The 17,701-nt window shown below is 41.2% G+C and overlaps 1 protein-coding gene across 15 annotated transcripts in view; it reads right to left on the reverse strand.

Moving 5' to 3' along the window:
• Positions 1–17,701, reverse strand: part of ATP2B2 (ATPase plasma membrane Ca2+ transporting 2) — a 412,644-nt gene that overhangs the window by 48,860 nt on the left and 346,083 nt on the right. For all 15 annotated transcript variants that reach the window (XM_063411251.1, XM_063411249.1, XM_063411250.1 and 12 more), the window contains 2 exons: positions 6,394–6,635; positions 4,413–4,647 (listed from right to left, as the gene is read on the reverse strand). In XM_063411251.1, coding sequence (XP_063267321.1) covers positions 4,413–4,647; positions 6,394–6,635 — 477 coding nt within the window. The remainder of the gene's footprint in view (positions 1–4,412; positions 4,648–6,393; positions 6,636–17,701) is intronic.

Consider the following 17,701-nt stretch of genomic DNA (forward strand, 5'->3'; position numbering starts at 1 on the left):
CTCTAAATTTCATTTTTACCTACAAGGATTTTACCCCAGGATTCCCCATGACCTTCACAGACCTCCATGGAAGTGAACTGCCCCTCTCAGAAGACGGCAACGCACAATTATTAAAAATACTTTAAAAACCCACAACCACTTAAGAAAAGGTATCAAAATGGATATGACTGTCTGTATTCTGTGCACCCTGCTGATCACAGCCTCCAGAACAGATATAAATGTGTTGTGGAACTCAATTAATGGATTCATCTCATCCATTGGTGCAGAAAATGTTGAGACAAGGAGGCACCATCTCCAGCATTACACTGCTAATTTTATGCATTTCCAGATTTTTTTGTTTCCTCTGTAGCCACAAGTAGGGGACACCACTGAGGGCATTCATGACAAGCCTTGCTCTGAGCCAGTGTGGCAAACCTTGGGCTTTGAGGGATTTCCTGGGGCCAGCAAGGCTCTGGGTCTGCGCTGAAAACCCTAAACCCCTACACCACACCACAGATAATGGTCCTCCCAATCTGGGAATCATTTCACATCATCTTTGTGAATATTTCTTAAAGGGAGTTTGTGGAGTTCCTGTTTTCCAAAAGGCAGATAATGGTTCTCCCAGTCTGGGAATAATTCCACACCGTGTTTGTGAATATTTATTAAAGGCAGTTCGTGGATTTTTCCAAAATACCTCCCTAAAACAATGCCTTAATTTCCCAGGAAAATCCTCCACCCTCAGAGTGTGCCCACAGGACCTGCTGTTTGCAGGACTCTGCCAACACACATCACAAAATCAAGGGCAGAGTCCAGGGACAGAGCTCCATCTTCCCATTTCCTCACCTCTAACTGGGAATATTTTCCCCACAAATTGTACACCCTGGAAAAATTATTTAGCCCTGAAGCCTTTTAGTGATGTGAAATAGGTTTCTGTAGGGGAATGTATGATCAGGTTAAACCTGCTCCTTAAGGAAATGACCCCTGATCTCCCCAGTTTCCACATTAAAAATCCTGCCTAAATCCCATTTGCCAATTGGAAATGCTTTTGGTGCCCACTGCATAGGACAGGACAGATTTAGATGGAAATCTGGAAAACCATCCCAGGGGATGGACCATGAAGGAGAAAAACAAATTACAGTGCAAGCAGCAAAAAAGAGTTATTCCCATGAAGTGTCAGTCCTGTTAAACAAGGTCAGGGGAGGACAGCCCCAGTTGCAAACACATCTCTAACTGGAGAAATGATTCTGTTTTCCTCTCCTGTCATTTTCTGGACAGCTGGTGGGTGGTATCTGATTTAATAGTGTGTACAGTAATTACAGTTAAAATGTTGTCCATATTTTTTTTATTGCTGTAAGGGAGAAAGAGTGTTGGCAGACTGAGTGGGCAGAGGAAGCAGATATTTCCCATCAGTTTTGCAGAGCCTAAGTATACATTTCACAATTTTCTGGTTTATTTTCCCTCTGCAAAGCAAAACTTCCAATGCAGGCACTCATGCACAAAGTACCCAATGCAGGAATCTCTTCCCCAATCAGGTGACAAACAAATAGGAGATATTTGGAAGGGATTTACGTTCATCTCCCAGAAATAACAGACGGGAGGCGTTTTTTGGCAAATCAGTGTGAGCCAGTTCAGGCTCATTAAAATCAAGCCAGAAAGAGTGTCAGGATCAACAGAGAATCTCTGCAGGAGAAGGGCATCACTCTGTTTGTTCTCTTCCTGCGGATTTATCAAAGGAAAATAAAAAACACACCCACAAAATATAAATATCAAGCAAGGAGCTCAGTGCTTGCTAAATCCAGCAGCTGCTGATGACTAAGCTGGTGTCTGAATTAACCTGGGAATATGGAAAAGCCACGGGTGTCCGTGCTGGGCATTCCAGAGAAAACTGAGCAGTTGTTGGACATCAGTGGTAAATAACTCATTCAAACTGTGGTTTTTAGTGTATGGGGGAGATGTGAGTGCCAGAAAGCTCCCTGAGTGTCCCAAGGATATCCCTGGAAGCAGGAGGGAGGCAGGACTCCTCCAAAAGAGCTGGAATTCCTACATGGAATCACTCCATGGATGCAGAGGAGTGTGTCCCACAGGAGCTCCCTGCCCAGCATCCAGCCCAACACCACCCCAGGGAAAAGGAAAATCCTGAGCCTTACCCAGGAAACACAGGAAACATTTTATCACCTCCATCCAAATAAATCCTGACACCCAGGAATACTGAGAATATTGATAAAACAGCACTTTTACCAAGAATTCTAAATTTTGTATTCTTTTTTTTTTCCCTACAGAAAGCACTTTGAAAATGCATAAGCTCCAGTGGGGAGTCAATTTAATGAGAAGATTTCATTTTGGCAAAATCTTCCCCAAAACTGCTCAACATCTTAATATTTGCATCAGCAATGGGGATTTCACATATGCACATTATGATATTCCAGCCAAGTCAGATACTCCAAACCTAGAGAGTTTTCTGAACTTTAAGTTTTTCTCCTGGCTCAGGGTTTACTGCCTCATTTCTTTCCCCTAAGGTACTGGTTCTTATAATGTGCAGAGCAGTAATAATTTAAATATTCATTTAAATATTTTCATGCTGTTATTGCCACTTTCAAGCAGTCAAAAGGGACAAGGTGGAAAAAAACCAAAAACCCAAGTCCCAAATCCCAAATGTCCAAAGTTTGCTAAAATTCTGAAATTACAGTATTTTATCATGTGTCTTGCACTAAAGTAGAAATGTTCCTTCATGTTCTGGTGTTAGCCTACAAGAAATTGAATGCAATATTCAAATGTTTATTTAGAAATAAGATGTTTTCCTGCCTTCATCTCTTTGATTCTTTACACAGAAATCAGATTTGCCCTCTATTTTTAGCAGAATTATTCACTTTTACCTCAAGCTCCCAAGAAATTATTCCCTGCAAGATAAGAGCAGTTTCCTTACAAAACTCCTAACAATCACATGAAAGGAGAGTTTGCAGCTATTTTCCATAATAACTGCAAATCCCACTGCTCCCCAACCCCTCAGTCTGTCACACCACACAGAACCTGACTTAAAGCTGTTTTCTAACTGGATCTTGATTTCATTTAGGAGGGGGAGAGGATTGATTTACAACCCCAGTGGCCACTGACGAAATATTTCTGAAAATGTTTATGTTTTCTGCAAATATTTTCGCGAAAATATTTAAATGAATATTTAAATTACTACTGCTCTGCACATTATAAGAATCAGTACCTTAGGGGAAAGAAATGAGGCAATAAACCCTGAGCCAGGAGAAAAACTTAAAGTTCAGAAAACTCTCTAGGTTTGGAGTATCTGACTCGGCTGGAATATCATAATGTGCATATGTGAAATCCCCATTGCTGATGCAAATATTAAGATGTTGAGCAGTTTTGGGGAAGGTTTTACCAATATCCATTTTGTGAGCTGGAGCATTAAAGGAACACTGCAGACAGAACTTCTAAAGGACATTTTCCAACATTCTGAAAGCCTTGCAATGTCAGACGTGGGGACAGATGGATTAGCAGCAAGAGCCCAGCTGATGGCAGATAAAGTGGATGCTGTTTATCTGCTCTTTGTGGAGATAAGGAGTTTATCATCCAGTTGTCACCTAAGCAAGATTTACTTTATATTTTAACCTTCATATTGAGAAAAAAAAAAAATAAAAACAATAAAATCTATTCAGAGGCAAGGCACAGTTGTGCAGGTGGTACCTGGGGTTGTGTCATGTTCCAAAGTTACTCTCACCATTTCCAAACCTTAACACAAAATGAATAACCCTCCATTCATCATCAAGCACCAAATAAAGAGATCAGAATTCTCTAACTCGACCCTTTATATTTCTGTAGGAATATCATTCCCAAGTGTAGAAGCAGGGATGTGCTTCCCATGTGCACCTACTACTGATTTACTCAGGTGAGCTGAGCTGAAATTTTAAATATATTTGTACAAGCCATGTAATTGTGATATCCATGACAACAGCACTCTTTCCTTGTTCAAATACAACATTAAGTTTTTCTGAGTAGTTACCAGGTACAATCTTAAGTAAAGTGACAATTTACAATAAATGGCAAGACTCCAGTTTCTCTGGAAACTGCCATTATAATCATGGCAATTTTAATCACTTCACTTGTCTTCCCCACATTCAGAGTTGCACATCACTGCACTGATTAAAGGAAAATTCTTTAACATGTGGGAGCATTACAAAACCTCTGCTGATCATCTCAGTCCTGCAGTGCAATAAGCCGTGTATTCCTTTATTTAAATATCAGCTGACTGACAGTTGAATTTTATCACCTTAATTATTTGGCTTTTTATCAAGTAAAGTAAAATCATTTCTAAAGCTGATTTTCAGCTCCTTTGACGGAGCTAATTAAATAAAAAGAGATAAAACCTGTAAGAAACCTGCCGTTCAGGTGATGTCCTGTTTTATATTAGATAAATTTGGATGTACCTCTGGCCTCACGGGGTCCTCAATGCCAACGACGCAGATGCAGGTCAGGTCAGATAAGATGTCGTTCTCGTTGTCCCAGTCGGGCTCGGGGCTGCTGGGGAAGTCTCTGAAGGCCACACAGATGGTTCTGAGCCCATCACAGGCCATGGGCTCGATCACCTTCTTCACCATCTCGTCCCTGTCGCGGGGCCGGAAGATCCGCGGCTCCCCAGCCGCGTTGAGGATCCTGGAACACCTGAATTGGGCAAGGAGAAGAGAATAAAGACTGAGTGGTGATGCCTTAGGATTTCAGCTTTTGTATCTTTTATACATTTTAAATCCTGCAGTTCTTTAGTGCAGAACTCCAAACTCCACACACAGTGGGAGCTGCTGCTCCCCCAGTTTGGGCACACACAGCAATTCCTCTCCAGGCCTGGCAGTCAAGGACACCTCACTGCCTCAGGCCTGAGAGATGGCAACAAAAGGGAGCTGGGGCAGCAAACTTGGGCTGAATGACTTCATTCCCTGAAGCTGCAATTGGAGATGAACCCCAATCTGCAAATGGACCCAACTGATCAAAGGGTGCAAACCTGGGACCTGTTGGCCATTTTGGGTGCAGCCCTGGGGGGCTTTGTCTGCCCTAAATGTACCTGAAGTCCCTTCAATAAATAGAACTGCTTTTTATTCCCTTAATTCTGTCTGGCCTCTGTTTTTAGGTAGTCCCAAAAAAGGCATCAAGTGTGTATCTGCATGCCTGCCGAAGTATTTCCTGTATAAGTTCATTTCAGCCAATGCTTTCCTGTTCTGATGTCAGGTTTAAATTTCTGCTGTCAATTTCAAGAAGATTCACTACCAAAATATCAGAGAGAATTTGTAATTTATTGCACAGACACCAAGAGCCCTTCACGTGTTATTTTCTCAATAATCAATGAGCTGTCAACTTACAGTGAAATTGAAAAGCGTTTCTTTTCCAAATAGATTGAATGTAAAGAATCCATTTGTAAATTACCAAAAGCAGACTCAATTCTTTGGCAAGAAAAACAATCCAATTTCCCAGAAGCACTTCAAAAACTAAAAAAAAACCAATAATATGCTGCTAAAGTGTGTCACACACTTCTGGTGCAGACAGCAAATTCCAAACACCAGAATTCCCACGTAATAGTGGATGCTCTGCATTTTGGAAAAATGAGGCCACGTGTCAAATTTTTGGGGTGTCTTCGTTGAAGATCTATAGCGATGGGAAGTTGTAAAAGCAAAATCCTTTATTGCATCGTTAAATCAGCCTCATGAAGGCAGAGTTGAGTTACTCAGAGTTACTGAGCAGTACGAAGGAAGCCTCTGACACGGTCCCTAAGTCCCAGGCAGGAGTGGCAGCACCTTATCAGCAGCAGCAGAGGCAGCAGCAGCCGTGGTTTGCATCCCTGTGAGCATCTTTATCAGCAGCAGTCACAGCAGCAGCAACAACAGCACCATTTGTGATGTTTTGTGAGCCTCCTCTGCGTGCTCTAACATTCTCAGTGCATTTTAGTCTATTTTTAGCCAATCAGGCTTAAATATGAAGTTTTCTTACAATAATTTTGGACCTATCCTATGCCAAAATTGCTGTATGAAGGCAAATTCTTACACAAATTCCACATATAGGATTCTATCTGTTCCATCTAGGAATGTTTAGCAAGGTTACATTATTTTTGTTATGACTAGAATTTAACTAACCTTGCAAAAAGCAATGTTACTGAACTACAAACTAGTTATTAGGTCTTTTTCTTACTTACTGACACAGGCTCTTTTTGTTTGAAGCACTTAAAAATCCTCTACTTATTTAAAACTAAGCTTGCATTTCTACTCCACGTCTGTGCGCGTTTACGTGTTTCAGTTCCCCTGGTGGTTCTAATTCCACCCCCACATTTTTGGGTGCTCCTGGGGCTGTGTGGATTTGCCCCAGGGGTTTCCATGCCCCAGCAGGGCACTTACTCTTAGGGCACTTACTAAGCAGGGCACTTACTTCTTGAGGACGATCTCGGAGGCGCCTTTGCTGTACATGCGGAAGCTGCCGTCGGGCATTTTGATCACCGTGCTCATGGATTTCCTCACCGAGTTGAAGGTGTAGACTTTGTAGAGCTTCTCCTCGGGGATGAGGCTCCGGACGGGCTCGTAATCCTGCTTCAGATCCAGGACAAACCCCAGCAGCCCACACTCGGTCTTATTGCCCACCTGGCGAGGCAGCCCGCCCTCTTTTTCTGGTGGCTGGAGAGAGGGGGAAAAACAATAAAATTGGAGATTAATTTCTCTAATTTCTCTAATTTCTCTAACTTTCACAATTCCTAAGTTACAAGGTCCAGTTTAATATCTGAGCTGTGCATCCATGTGCATCCTTCCAGTTTTTAAAAGCTGGGTAAAAATTCCATGGAGCTCCAACAGACCCAAAGCATCTCCTCAGAATGAGGAATATTTCTCTGGACAATATTTGCCCCATTTGGTCTCTTGCATTTCTTTTTTCTTAAATTAGTCATTGGCAGAGTGTGACAGTTGGGCAATCCATTAAAAAGGAAGTAACTTTCCTTAGACTGAAAACCAAACAATTCTCATTTGTCACAGACAGAGGATTTCCTTTTCTCTCTTGTTAGAATTCCATTGGTTTGCTCATTTGCACACCTCTAGAAGTGAGTTAAAGACAGTGTTATCATTTTTTTCTTCCTACCAGGCATTTTTTAATGTAAAAATAAATCTCCATCCAACCAGGCCCACAAATCTCAGTGAGAAAAAAGCTATAAAATAATAGTTGTGCGTCTAAATGTACCCGTTTCTAGAATTACTTTAGTCTGCTGCTTCAGACAAATAAATTCCACAAATGTTAGAGAAAATGGAGGAGGCTGAACACTGTGCAACTTCTACCAATTCTCAGCCCTTCTGAAGGAGAGAGGAAGGACAAGGAACATTTTAAATTCCCTTTAAAAATGGAAATAAACACTTAATTTACAAACTTGCTTGGAAGTGTTGTACACCCCAAACAAAATATTCCTGTGCCAAGACCCCAGACTTCAAGTGGCCAATGTGTGAACAATAAACTATTGATAACTTACGTTTTCATATGCTCAAGAGAATTAGGAAAGTGTTCCTTAAGCCAGGTCTAAACTCCCCTTATGGGCATAAAACCAGGAAACCATCTCACAGCTTTAATTTGCACTCAAAACAGGTTCTGATTTGGCTCAAGCCAAGACTCTAAGTCATCATTTTCAGTGGGAGTTAAACATTTACCTCACATTTTACAGAATTAGGACTGCAGGACTGCATTCAGAATCTGTGTTTAATTTCACTTTAAAATCCAGTTTACTTCAGAAATGGGATTCCTAATGGATGGAATCCCCTACATTGTCCCTCACTGGGGTGAGAGCTCATACAGGGAATGATTAAAGTTTCAAATCAGCCATCCTACTGGATTTCAATTCTTGCAACAAGTACGGCCACAAAAAGGGAAAAGGAGACCTTTTAAATAAGCATTAATAATTAATTATCCCAGAAAACCACCGACTGCAGCTGGTTTAAAAAGTGAAGGTCAGATAGATGATAACAGACTGGTCTAGAACTGAAGTAAACAAATAAATATTAATTGTTCCAAAATAATCACCTATCAGCAGGAAGATTGATACCTGGTGACAGGTAGATTAATAACTTTTGGGGTTTTTTTTCAGAAAGAAGCAGCTATGATGAACAACACAGACTAACCAAAGATTTCTGTCTGAAAGAGATTTATCCTTCCAAAAAGGATGGTAACATCTTTCTTTTATGTGAACCATCATTTTTACTGACTAATATGGGTCACTCTGGTGTTGCTGTGACATTTTAACATCACTCCAGGGTCACTGTAAAACACTGACATTCAGCAAAAATGCCAGTGTGATACATTAATTTTATTACCTGCTATAACAACTTGTCCTGCTATAACCTCATTATACTGTGATGTAACTTCCCTCCGGATTCTCAAATTCACTTAAGAATCCCTAATTCAAAATGCAAGTGCTGATAGTGAGGTGTAGCTGGAATTCAGTGGACATGAATATCTCAAGAGTCAAAAAACACCTTTTAAAAACCAGTTTTGTTTACATAAATAAGCTTTGTTTTCCTGGCATTGCAGGCACAGGGTTCCTGAAATCTGCCAGGAATTTCAGGTTTCTCAAAGCAGCAGAGGAACCAGCTTCAGGGCCTGGGTAGTGATAGGTGCCAGGGAAGATCCATTCCTCTGGGCATATTAAATCCAACTCTTCTCATTTTAGATCTAAATACTCATTTACGCTTCTCTTTGCCACTGAACTCAGGGAAAATTGTCACTGAATTAAATGTGAATGTGATCAGGCCACTGGAACACTCCTAGAATCCAAAGAAAGTCAAAGTTTTCCAACAGAGTCAGACAATCCTAGCCAATAATTAATTTATAGATAGGATTTCATCATGCCTTGATGCCAACGGATATCAAGAAAATAAAAACCAGCCCACATCTCCCAACACAAAAAACTAAATATCAGAGTCCTTCCAAAATTCCCTTTATTTCAACAAAAAGTAGATCACACTCCCCTGTTCTTACTGCGGCCTAAAAATAGATTCCTTTCAGGGAACATCTTTTGAATGCAAATACGTAAGCAAGGGGGGAAAAAAAAAATACCCGTGAAAAGAAAAGGAACAGACACTTCGGAAAGGTTTCAAAATCTAACAAGTGGCCACCTCCCTGCAGAGCAGCTGCTGTCTCCATATTCTTTGTGCATTACATTAGGGGCAAGCATATGGTGCTGAGAGCTGGCACGGAGCACTTCCTTCCCTGCACTGTTCCAGCTCAAAATCGATATGCCAGGAGCAGCCTCCTTGCAGATTGTTCTTGACAATCCCTTGCAGAAGCTGCTGCCTCTGAAACTTCCTGCTGGGCTGCAGCTAAATTTATTTCTCACTGAATTCTGTGGTTCATGGCACCTGGAAAACAAGGACAGACCGATGGGAAAGGATTCGCTGGGAACAGCTTCAGTGACCCCCTCAGAGGGTGGAACCTTGGGATTTCAGCTTTTGTATTCTTCATTTATTTGTACTCCTGCAGTTCTTTAGTGCAGAACTCCAAACTCCACACACAGTGGGAGCTGCTGCTCCCCCAGTTTGGGCACACACAGCAATTCCTCTCCAGGCCTGGCAGTCAAGGACACCTCACTGCCTCAGGCCTGAGAGATGGCAACAAAAGGGAGCTGGGGCAGCAAACTTGGGCTGAATGACTTCATTCCCTGAAGCTGCAATTGGAGATGAACCCCAATCTGCAAATGGACCCAACTGATCAAAGGGTGCAAACCTGGGACCTGTTGGCCATTTTGGGTGTAGCCCTGGGGGGCTTTGTCTGCCCTAAATGTACCTGAAGTCCCTTCAATAAATAGAACTGCTTTTTATTCCCTTAATTCTGTCTGGCCTCTGTTTTTATGTAGCCAAAAAGGCATCAGAACCCTTGGAAGAGGGAGGAGGAAAAGGCTTTGAGCTGAGATTTACCACGGGGAGCTCCAGCAAGGGCCTTCTGCTCCCCACAAGTCTCCTGCAATCTGTTCCATCACCTGCTTGGGAGGGACTGAGCCAGGACCTTCCCCCGGCCGTGACCCTGGCAAAATTTTGCTCAAACATTCCTCCCAAGCCTTTGGATTATTTACCGACAACATTTCAATCACTCACATGTAAAAGAACCCCCAGACAGATGTTTAAAATGTTGTGGTTACACCCAGCAGATCAAAATAGGTTTCTAGGTCAAAGTACAGCTGCATTACCAAGGCTTAAAAATGCCAATCCAAAGCCAGTACTGACCTGGTATTGAGTTTGGATTACAAAGGGAATTTTCAGAATTGTTTCACTGGGAAATAATTGACCAATAAAAGCTTTGATGAAAAATTATAAAATTCTGGGCATAACTTACAGAGGTGCTCTGACTTCTAAAATTAGGTTAGGAAATAATCCCCATTTTTTGCCATTACTCTTTACTAAACTTCCCTTTTCTCACTGCCCCTCTCTGATGTGAGAGGACTCTGCCAGAGGACCCAAGCTGTCCTTCTACATTAAATTGTCAGGATTTTCCATATCCTCTGCAGTCTTAATTTCTTGTATATATCTCTCCTGTGTCCTACAGGTCAAACCACTCCTTCAGAATAACAGTGACATTAAATATTCTAATTTATTGACATGAAAAATGAGCTTAACTAGAATACTATATCACTATTGAGTGCTCTATCTCAACCCAGCATCACAGCAGGAAAACAGAGGAAAACAAAAACTTCTTAAAATAAATTGCAAAAGATTTCTACTTCATACTCTAACTACTCACACAAGAGACAAAATGGACCAGGACGTACAGGAATTTTCTCAGTATAATTAAACATGTTATATGTAAAATTTAAAATAACCAAGAAGGATGAATGCTGTTCAAACCACATGACATTTTTATTTTTTAATTCCTAATACTGCAAAAAGAGCTACTAAAGAACTGTGGTCCTATCAGAGATCTTCCTTTGCTACATAATTTGAATCAATATTTTAAGGTAAGACATCTAAAGCAAGATTAAAACATCCTAATTTATAACCAAATGTTTCAGCTTTTTGCAGATACAGCTTCCTTTGACTGACTTCAAGCTAAAAGAGCAGAGATTTAGAAATGCCTGATTATCTTAGAGAAAAGCTGCAAAATGAAAGGGGTGAGTCTTTTTTTAGCCAAGGATTAAGAACTGAAAACTTTGCTCAACTAAATAAAGTTTCCCACTGCAAAATGGGGAAGGGTTCCAGAAGCTCTGTTGGCAATGGGAGGGCAGTGGAATACCAGCCCTCAGCTGGTTTAGTTTGTGTTCAGAATTTCTCTGGGATCTGGAGCCTGAGCAATGGTTTAACCCCAGCTGGAGACCACAAATGGAGCCTCTTGCTCACCACCCCTTCCCCTGGGATGAGATGGGAAGAAAAATCAGAATTATATCAACCCCTGGACTGAGATAAGAACAGATTCCTTACAAACACCTGGCAGCTGCTGTGCACCCTTAAAATGCTGTGAAATTATTTCCACAAGGTCTCCACATAGCAATAAAAATCAACTTTTCTATCTGTGCAGGCTCTGACCTTTGCAACCTCGAGGGCAGACCTGGAATAACATCATTGATCACAATTTGTCCAATATTATTGATCACAGTCTGGAAGGGTCAGTGGTGTTTCAGGCTAGTGGTGAGCAGGTTGTTTCACACAGGAGGATTTGTGCTGCCACACAGCTGTCTGCCAGCTCAGAACCAGCACTGCGAGGTACAGGGCTGCTGAAATTCAGCTGAAATAAAGTCAAAATCAGCTTGAATTGGGGTCAGCAGAAGGGATTGGAGAAGAACAGTTATGGACTTGGGGTTGGTTGTGTAACCTCTCTGGCACCAGGAGACCCAGGACTTTCCTGCTGTCCTGAGCTCCCTCACTGCATTTAAAGCCCAACAATTCAAACTTTAAAGCTTTGATGGTTTTATCCTACTCTTGCACAGGGCTGAGTAGATTAAATCAGTGTTCCCATTCACTTCTATTTACTTGTTCATCAAAAAGAAAATTTATCTCCTTTTAACCTTCAAAAGATTAAAAATATTTCTACACTGAGCTGATACAGATCTCTCCCTTCATTTCAATTCCCAAGATCTAGAGGTCCACAACCCTTGAGGAGAGCGAGCTTCTGAATCCTTGACTTTAATCAGTTTACAACATTTTTGGGGTCCAATGATTGCACATCCATCATTTCAAAGCCCCATGGCTCATACATTTGGAGAGTAGCTCCAAACCAGACAACAAAAAATGTTTGGGCCCCCTTTGGCAGATGCTTTTCATGCCCTGGTACCTGAGATTGGATATATTTTCTTAATATGATTGGATTTGTTACATGTGGTATATCATGGTGTTACAAAGTGCTTGCACAGAAGCCAGAAAAATATTGAATAGTTCTAGAAGTAATAATACAGCTTTTCTAAAATAAAATCATTGTAGGCTAAACAAGAAGTTTGTGAAGAGCTTCTGACAGAGAAGAGGAAAAAAAAAAAGAGACAACATTCACCTCTGAGAGCATCATGTGTGTTCAGAGAGAAAGAATCAAAGAGAAGGTGATGGGAGAAGCAAAAGCAGGTTTTTTTAATTCTACCTGTATTGCCAGTTCCCTCCCTTTCCCCCTTATATATTTCCTGCATGATTTAGACATTTAAACGTCTCTGTAGGAGGCAGGAGGAACACGGAGCTGTTGTAACATCAGAAAGTTTGGGTTTCAGATTGGAGCGAGGAACAGGATCAAGAGAAAAAATTGGGTTTTACTGATTGTATCAGCACATCATCAGCATTCCCAGGCATCCAACAGGATTCATCCAAAGGAGAATGCAGAGAGGTAAATGTTAAATAATCACATAAATAAATAAATAGCTAAAATTTCACCAGAGCTCCCCTTTATTGATGCATCCCCCATTTTTCTAGTCTGAAAACACAAGAAAATGGGATATGGAAGCTGATTCCTTCTGCTTCCCATAACCCACAAAATCCCAAGACCCACAGCAGTTCCACCTCTTTGGAAAATGGCACCAAATAAATCACCTCAAGTTCTCACTGTTTAATTTAAACTCCAGCTGCCACCACCAAAAGCCTCTCAAAACCAAGGCAATGTATTCCAAATCCTGGCTGGCAGGTAAGGAATTGCCAGCTCATTCCACATCTAGACAACCTCAAATGAAAGCACAATGAAACCCTCCCAAGGGATGTAAAATCTGAAGACTGGAGTCAAAAATGTAAACAAGATTATTTCAGAATAACAAGGTTATACATTAAGAGGTTGCTATAGGGGCTGGTGAGGCTCCTGAATTACCCCACATCGAATAATCCTCGTGGTTATTAAACCTGTTTAAATACCAGATCTGCCCAAACTTCCTGGGAAAAGAGCAAGGAATTTTCATCTCGTTCCTGTATCAGTTTAAGAAGCGGTTCCTGTGTGCAGCAGCCAGCAGGACGGAGTTATCCAGGTACAACTGGCACAAACAGCTCTCCCACGGCAGCTGCAGGATATTCAAATGTTGCTCGGAACGCAATAATCAGCTACACAGAGGCAGAGGTTTTCAGTGAAAGCTGCTCCCCACCGAGAAAAAAAAGAGCCAGCCTGTTTATTTCTTTCTTTTTATAATTTTGTGGGTCTGGAAGCACATTGGCTCCTGGGGTTACTACCCCTTCACCCCACTGGCCATGCCAGCTGTCAACCAGCATTGTTTTCAGGCTGGAAATATGTAAGCAAAGGACAGTGAACAAAAACAAGAAAGGTTGTTTATGTTCCAAAGTGTGAGAAAGTGAAAAACTGACCTTTGATATTGTACAGTAACTAAAGAACTGACTCCATCTTACAAGCAAGTAGAAGGCTTTAAAAAATCTCAGAAAAACCAGGGCAACATTCAAAGCCTTCCTGCCTCAGATCAGCTGGGCTGCAGGGTAATTATTTCATAATTATTTAATGGTTTCCCCTATTACCTGAAAGCGACGCCCAAACCAAGGCAGTGCTGTGGCACCGCACCGATCTCCTGCCGGTGCTCGGGGTGGGGACAAGTTTGGTCAGCTAAAAATTGCTATAAAAATGGTGCATTTCAGCATCTTTCCTGCAACTCCAGCAAGGCAAGGCTGCCCTGAGAGGGGGCCAGCAGGAATTCTGCAATGGGTCAGGGTGAGGCTCAGTGGATGTTGGGCTCCTTTCAGCTCACAGAGCAGGGAGAGGCAAAAAAAGGATGCAGGCCCTGAATTCCCCTCTGAAAGGAGGGGAAATCAGGCATGAAGAACAGACTGAGAGGCTGCTGTGACAGTCTCCCTCTCTCTTTGAATCTCACCTATTTTTACATGCACAGAGAGGTTTTTTAATAAAAACCTCTTAATTTTAACAGCAAATAATTTAATTGTCCTTTTAATTTGAAAGATGTATCTGCCTTTGATTCACTAAAAAAAAAAAAGGCAAAAAAATGCTGCCACAAACATTAAAATTGTTGATTCTTCTCACTGGTTTAAGATGGATATGCCAGGTTTGTACACAATTTCTGCAAGATTAGAGAGTTGCTCAGGGCTGTGTCTAGTGGGATTTTAAATATCTGCAGAGAAGGAGACTCCACAGCTTCTATAAGCAACCTGTGCCAATGTTTGGCCACCCTCACCACTAATTCAAACAAAAATTAGAATTTCTTTCAGCTTCACAACCAGGTAAAAAGAGGGACAGTTCTAGCAGAAGTAGTTAACAAAACTAGATTTAACCACATTTATCTATGTAATTAATTTAATATGGGCCAGAGCAAGGTTTTCTGATTTCAAACTATAAATAACTGATAATTTTAAAAAATTAAGAATATCTATTCATAAGGTCCTGGACATGTAATTTAACAATACTTATTCTAAGGAACCAAACACTGACAGAGATGTTACAATTTACACATCACAGTTCAGCAGTGACTCCACAACCTAAAGATGTGAATTATTCCTCCCCATCTCCTAACCCTGTCTGGTTCTCTGATTTGAACCTTTTCCTTTTGTAATAAATAGTCTACGTTTCAAGGCAAAAATAATTAAAACAAAAGGGTGGAAGTCTTTTAATTTAAAAAATAAAACTCATTTTGAAAAATCTCTCCATTCCAAATGGCAATAATTCATGGTTGGATTTAAACAGAGGTACATTAATGCACCACACCATAGTGCACGGAATGAGCTCTGCCTTGTTATGACACTACTGATTAATTCTTAGTTATGATTAGGATCCTCCAGCCTTGGTGTTTCCAGATGAGATTAAACTGAATTTTACTGGAACAGATTTTTCTCCACATTTCCCTTAGAGGAGTCTTGGCATATTTATTGCAGTCTAAGATATTATTAATCCATATTTAAGGACCTTCTTATTGTTATTGATCAAACCCATTCCCCCACTCCCTTAAAACGTGCCAGTTCATTACAGTTTATCTCTAAATTTGGAATTTTCCCCATTCCCATTCCAGATATGGCCACTAAAAACCTGCACTCGTGTCCTTTTGCACAGCCCCAGGGAACAGGCAATTGTTGGATTTATTTTGGGGCCATTCCAGCTTTAAGTGCAACAAGAACTGTTCACAAGTAACCTATATAATCAAAGTAATTAGACACAGCAATTGTTATAAACTTACTTTACTCAACAACTAATTTACTTTAAATATAGTCTAAGGATTCTGTTTGAGTTTGCTACAAGGAAAGCCTCAGCATTTCCCCTCTTACCAATATCAGCAGAACCCAGACCAGAGTGACAAAGCGACAATTTCTAAACTAAACCAGCAAAAATTAAGAGCAGATTAAGAGATTTTATAAATTCCTAATGAATTCTTCAATATATCTGGCCAACACTTCCCAAATTGTCACCAGCAATCACCAAGCTGAGCATTTTTCATGAAATGCAGCAGAGAAACTGCACCTAATGCAGGGCTGTAATTGGAGCCTCTTTAACAGCACCCAAGAGCTGCTGCCTTGGGTTGGATCAGTTAAACCCAGCTTTGGCTGCCTGTTGGTCCTAGACTGGCTCTGTGAGAGCTGCAGACAGAGAAAACAGGGCAGAAACTGCCTGGGGTGGAGCCCATCAGGCAGGAAAAACCCAGTTCCAAGGCAAAGTCCCCAGCTCCAAAAGCGTTATTTCCAAATTAGACCCAACACTGGGATTTACATGAGGTTGGCCAACATTAAAAGCCTTAAAGCCTCTGCCTTAGGGTTCAAACTTCACATTTTAGGTTTAAGGAAGCAGAGATACATTTTCTTCAGTCTAAGCAGCAGCTGTACATTAGGAAAATGTCCTTGGAGCCACTCTACCACACACTTTAGTAATTTATCAACAGATCTTTCCCTCACGTCTCAATCCTTTCTCCCACCAAGCCAATAGTAATATTCAATGATTCTGACTTCACAATCCTCAAAACTCCTGAGCTTTTATTAACTCCTTAACTCTTTTAATCAAAATTAATCACATTTTTTGAAAATGCCTCCACTGGTAGCCTGAAGTGCCTCTGTGCCTGTTTTTTGCCTGGCCCTCGTGCATGAATTTCAAGCACAAAGTGTGAAACTCATCACCTATTCCATGGTATCTACATAAACCCACTCCCATTTCTATTTGTATCGCCTCCTTTATGCTTTTTTTAACTAATTACAAGCGGAAAAACCAATCAACCGAACATCCCCTTGCACAAAAATCCACCAAACCCCAGTCCCACCATCTGAAAAATACAAACTGTGATAATAATCATAATGTACAAGGATTTAATCACCCGTTAAATACCAGAAAATGGGTGACCTTTACAGATGTGCATCAAAAACCTGAATTTCCAAAAAAGAAAGAGAATTTACAGGTGCCTGATCTGTCCACTGAGTTTTCACATGCAGAAAACTTATCAATGCTCTGGGGATTGTCTGGTTTTCTATTAAATGGGGCCAGGTAGGAAAACTAAATTTCTAGAAAGACCAAACCAAAGCAAAGATCAATCTTAATCCTTGCTGCCTTTCTGGTGGCACCACAGCTACAAACGATTTGTACAGTCAAAGGAGCTAAATTTAGTGAGTGCACAGCAAATCTAGCCACATGAAAAAGGAAGTTCTTTCACTTGATTGGAGCTCCTGATTATAGCCCATCATAATTACAGATTTTCTCTGTTAATAGTACTCATTTCCAGAGTAAGGAGAAGCGTTCTTCAAGCACCCATCTCCAAAGGAGTCTAAAAACACCAAGAGCAGATATCTCACTGCTGATACAAAATGTGCTCCTCTTCACCAGCACGTATCAGCTGGGACTATTTTTAAATTGGTGTTGGTTTGTTCCATTTGGGGTTTGGGAGGCAAATGGATGAGCTCAAGTGGATATAATCTGTCAGAGCCGTGCTTAGCTAATATATTTTCTCAGAGGGATTTTTTTTTTGCATGATTGGTGGGATAATGTTTGGGATGCATTCTGAATTCAGTCCTCTGGCCAGGCCCTCTCCTTGTCAGGACACCAGGAATGATGCCTTGGCTGGGCAGAGCAGCAGACGGAGGCTGCAGCCAATTTGTGCCTGATTATTCATTCAGGAGGAAACGGGACAGCAGTGATGGAGAGCTGGAACATCCTGTCCTTCTTCAGAGAAAAAAATCCTCCCAGAAAAATCTTGTTTCTCACCTCTTCCAAATGCACAGCGCCCATCACTCCAGCACTGAGCACTGCCAGCCTTTGGAGCGAGGGGAAATGGAAGGGGAAGGAATAAATGGAAATTACAGAAAAATAATGTGTAAAAAATCTGCAGTGGAGCTGT

Source organism: Prinia subflava, chromosome 14, assembly GCF_021018805.1.
Source record: "Prinia subflava isolate CZ2003 ecotype Zambia chromosome 14, Cam_Psub_1.2, whole genome shotgun sequence".
Taxonomy (NCBI): domain Eukaryota; kingdom Metazoa; phylum Chordata; class Aves; order Passeriformes; family Cisticolidae; genus Prinia; species Prinia subflava.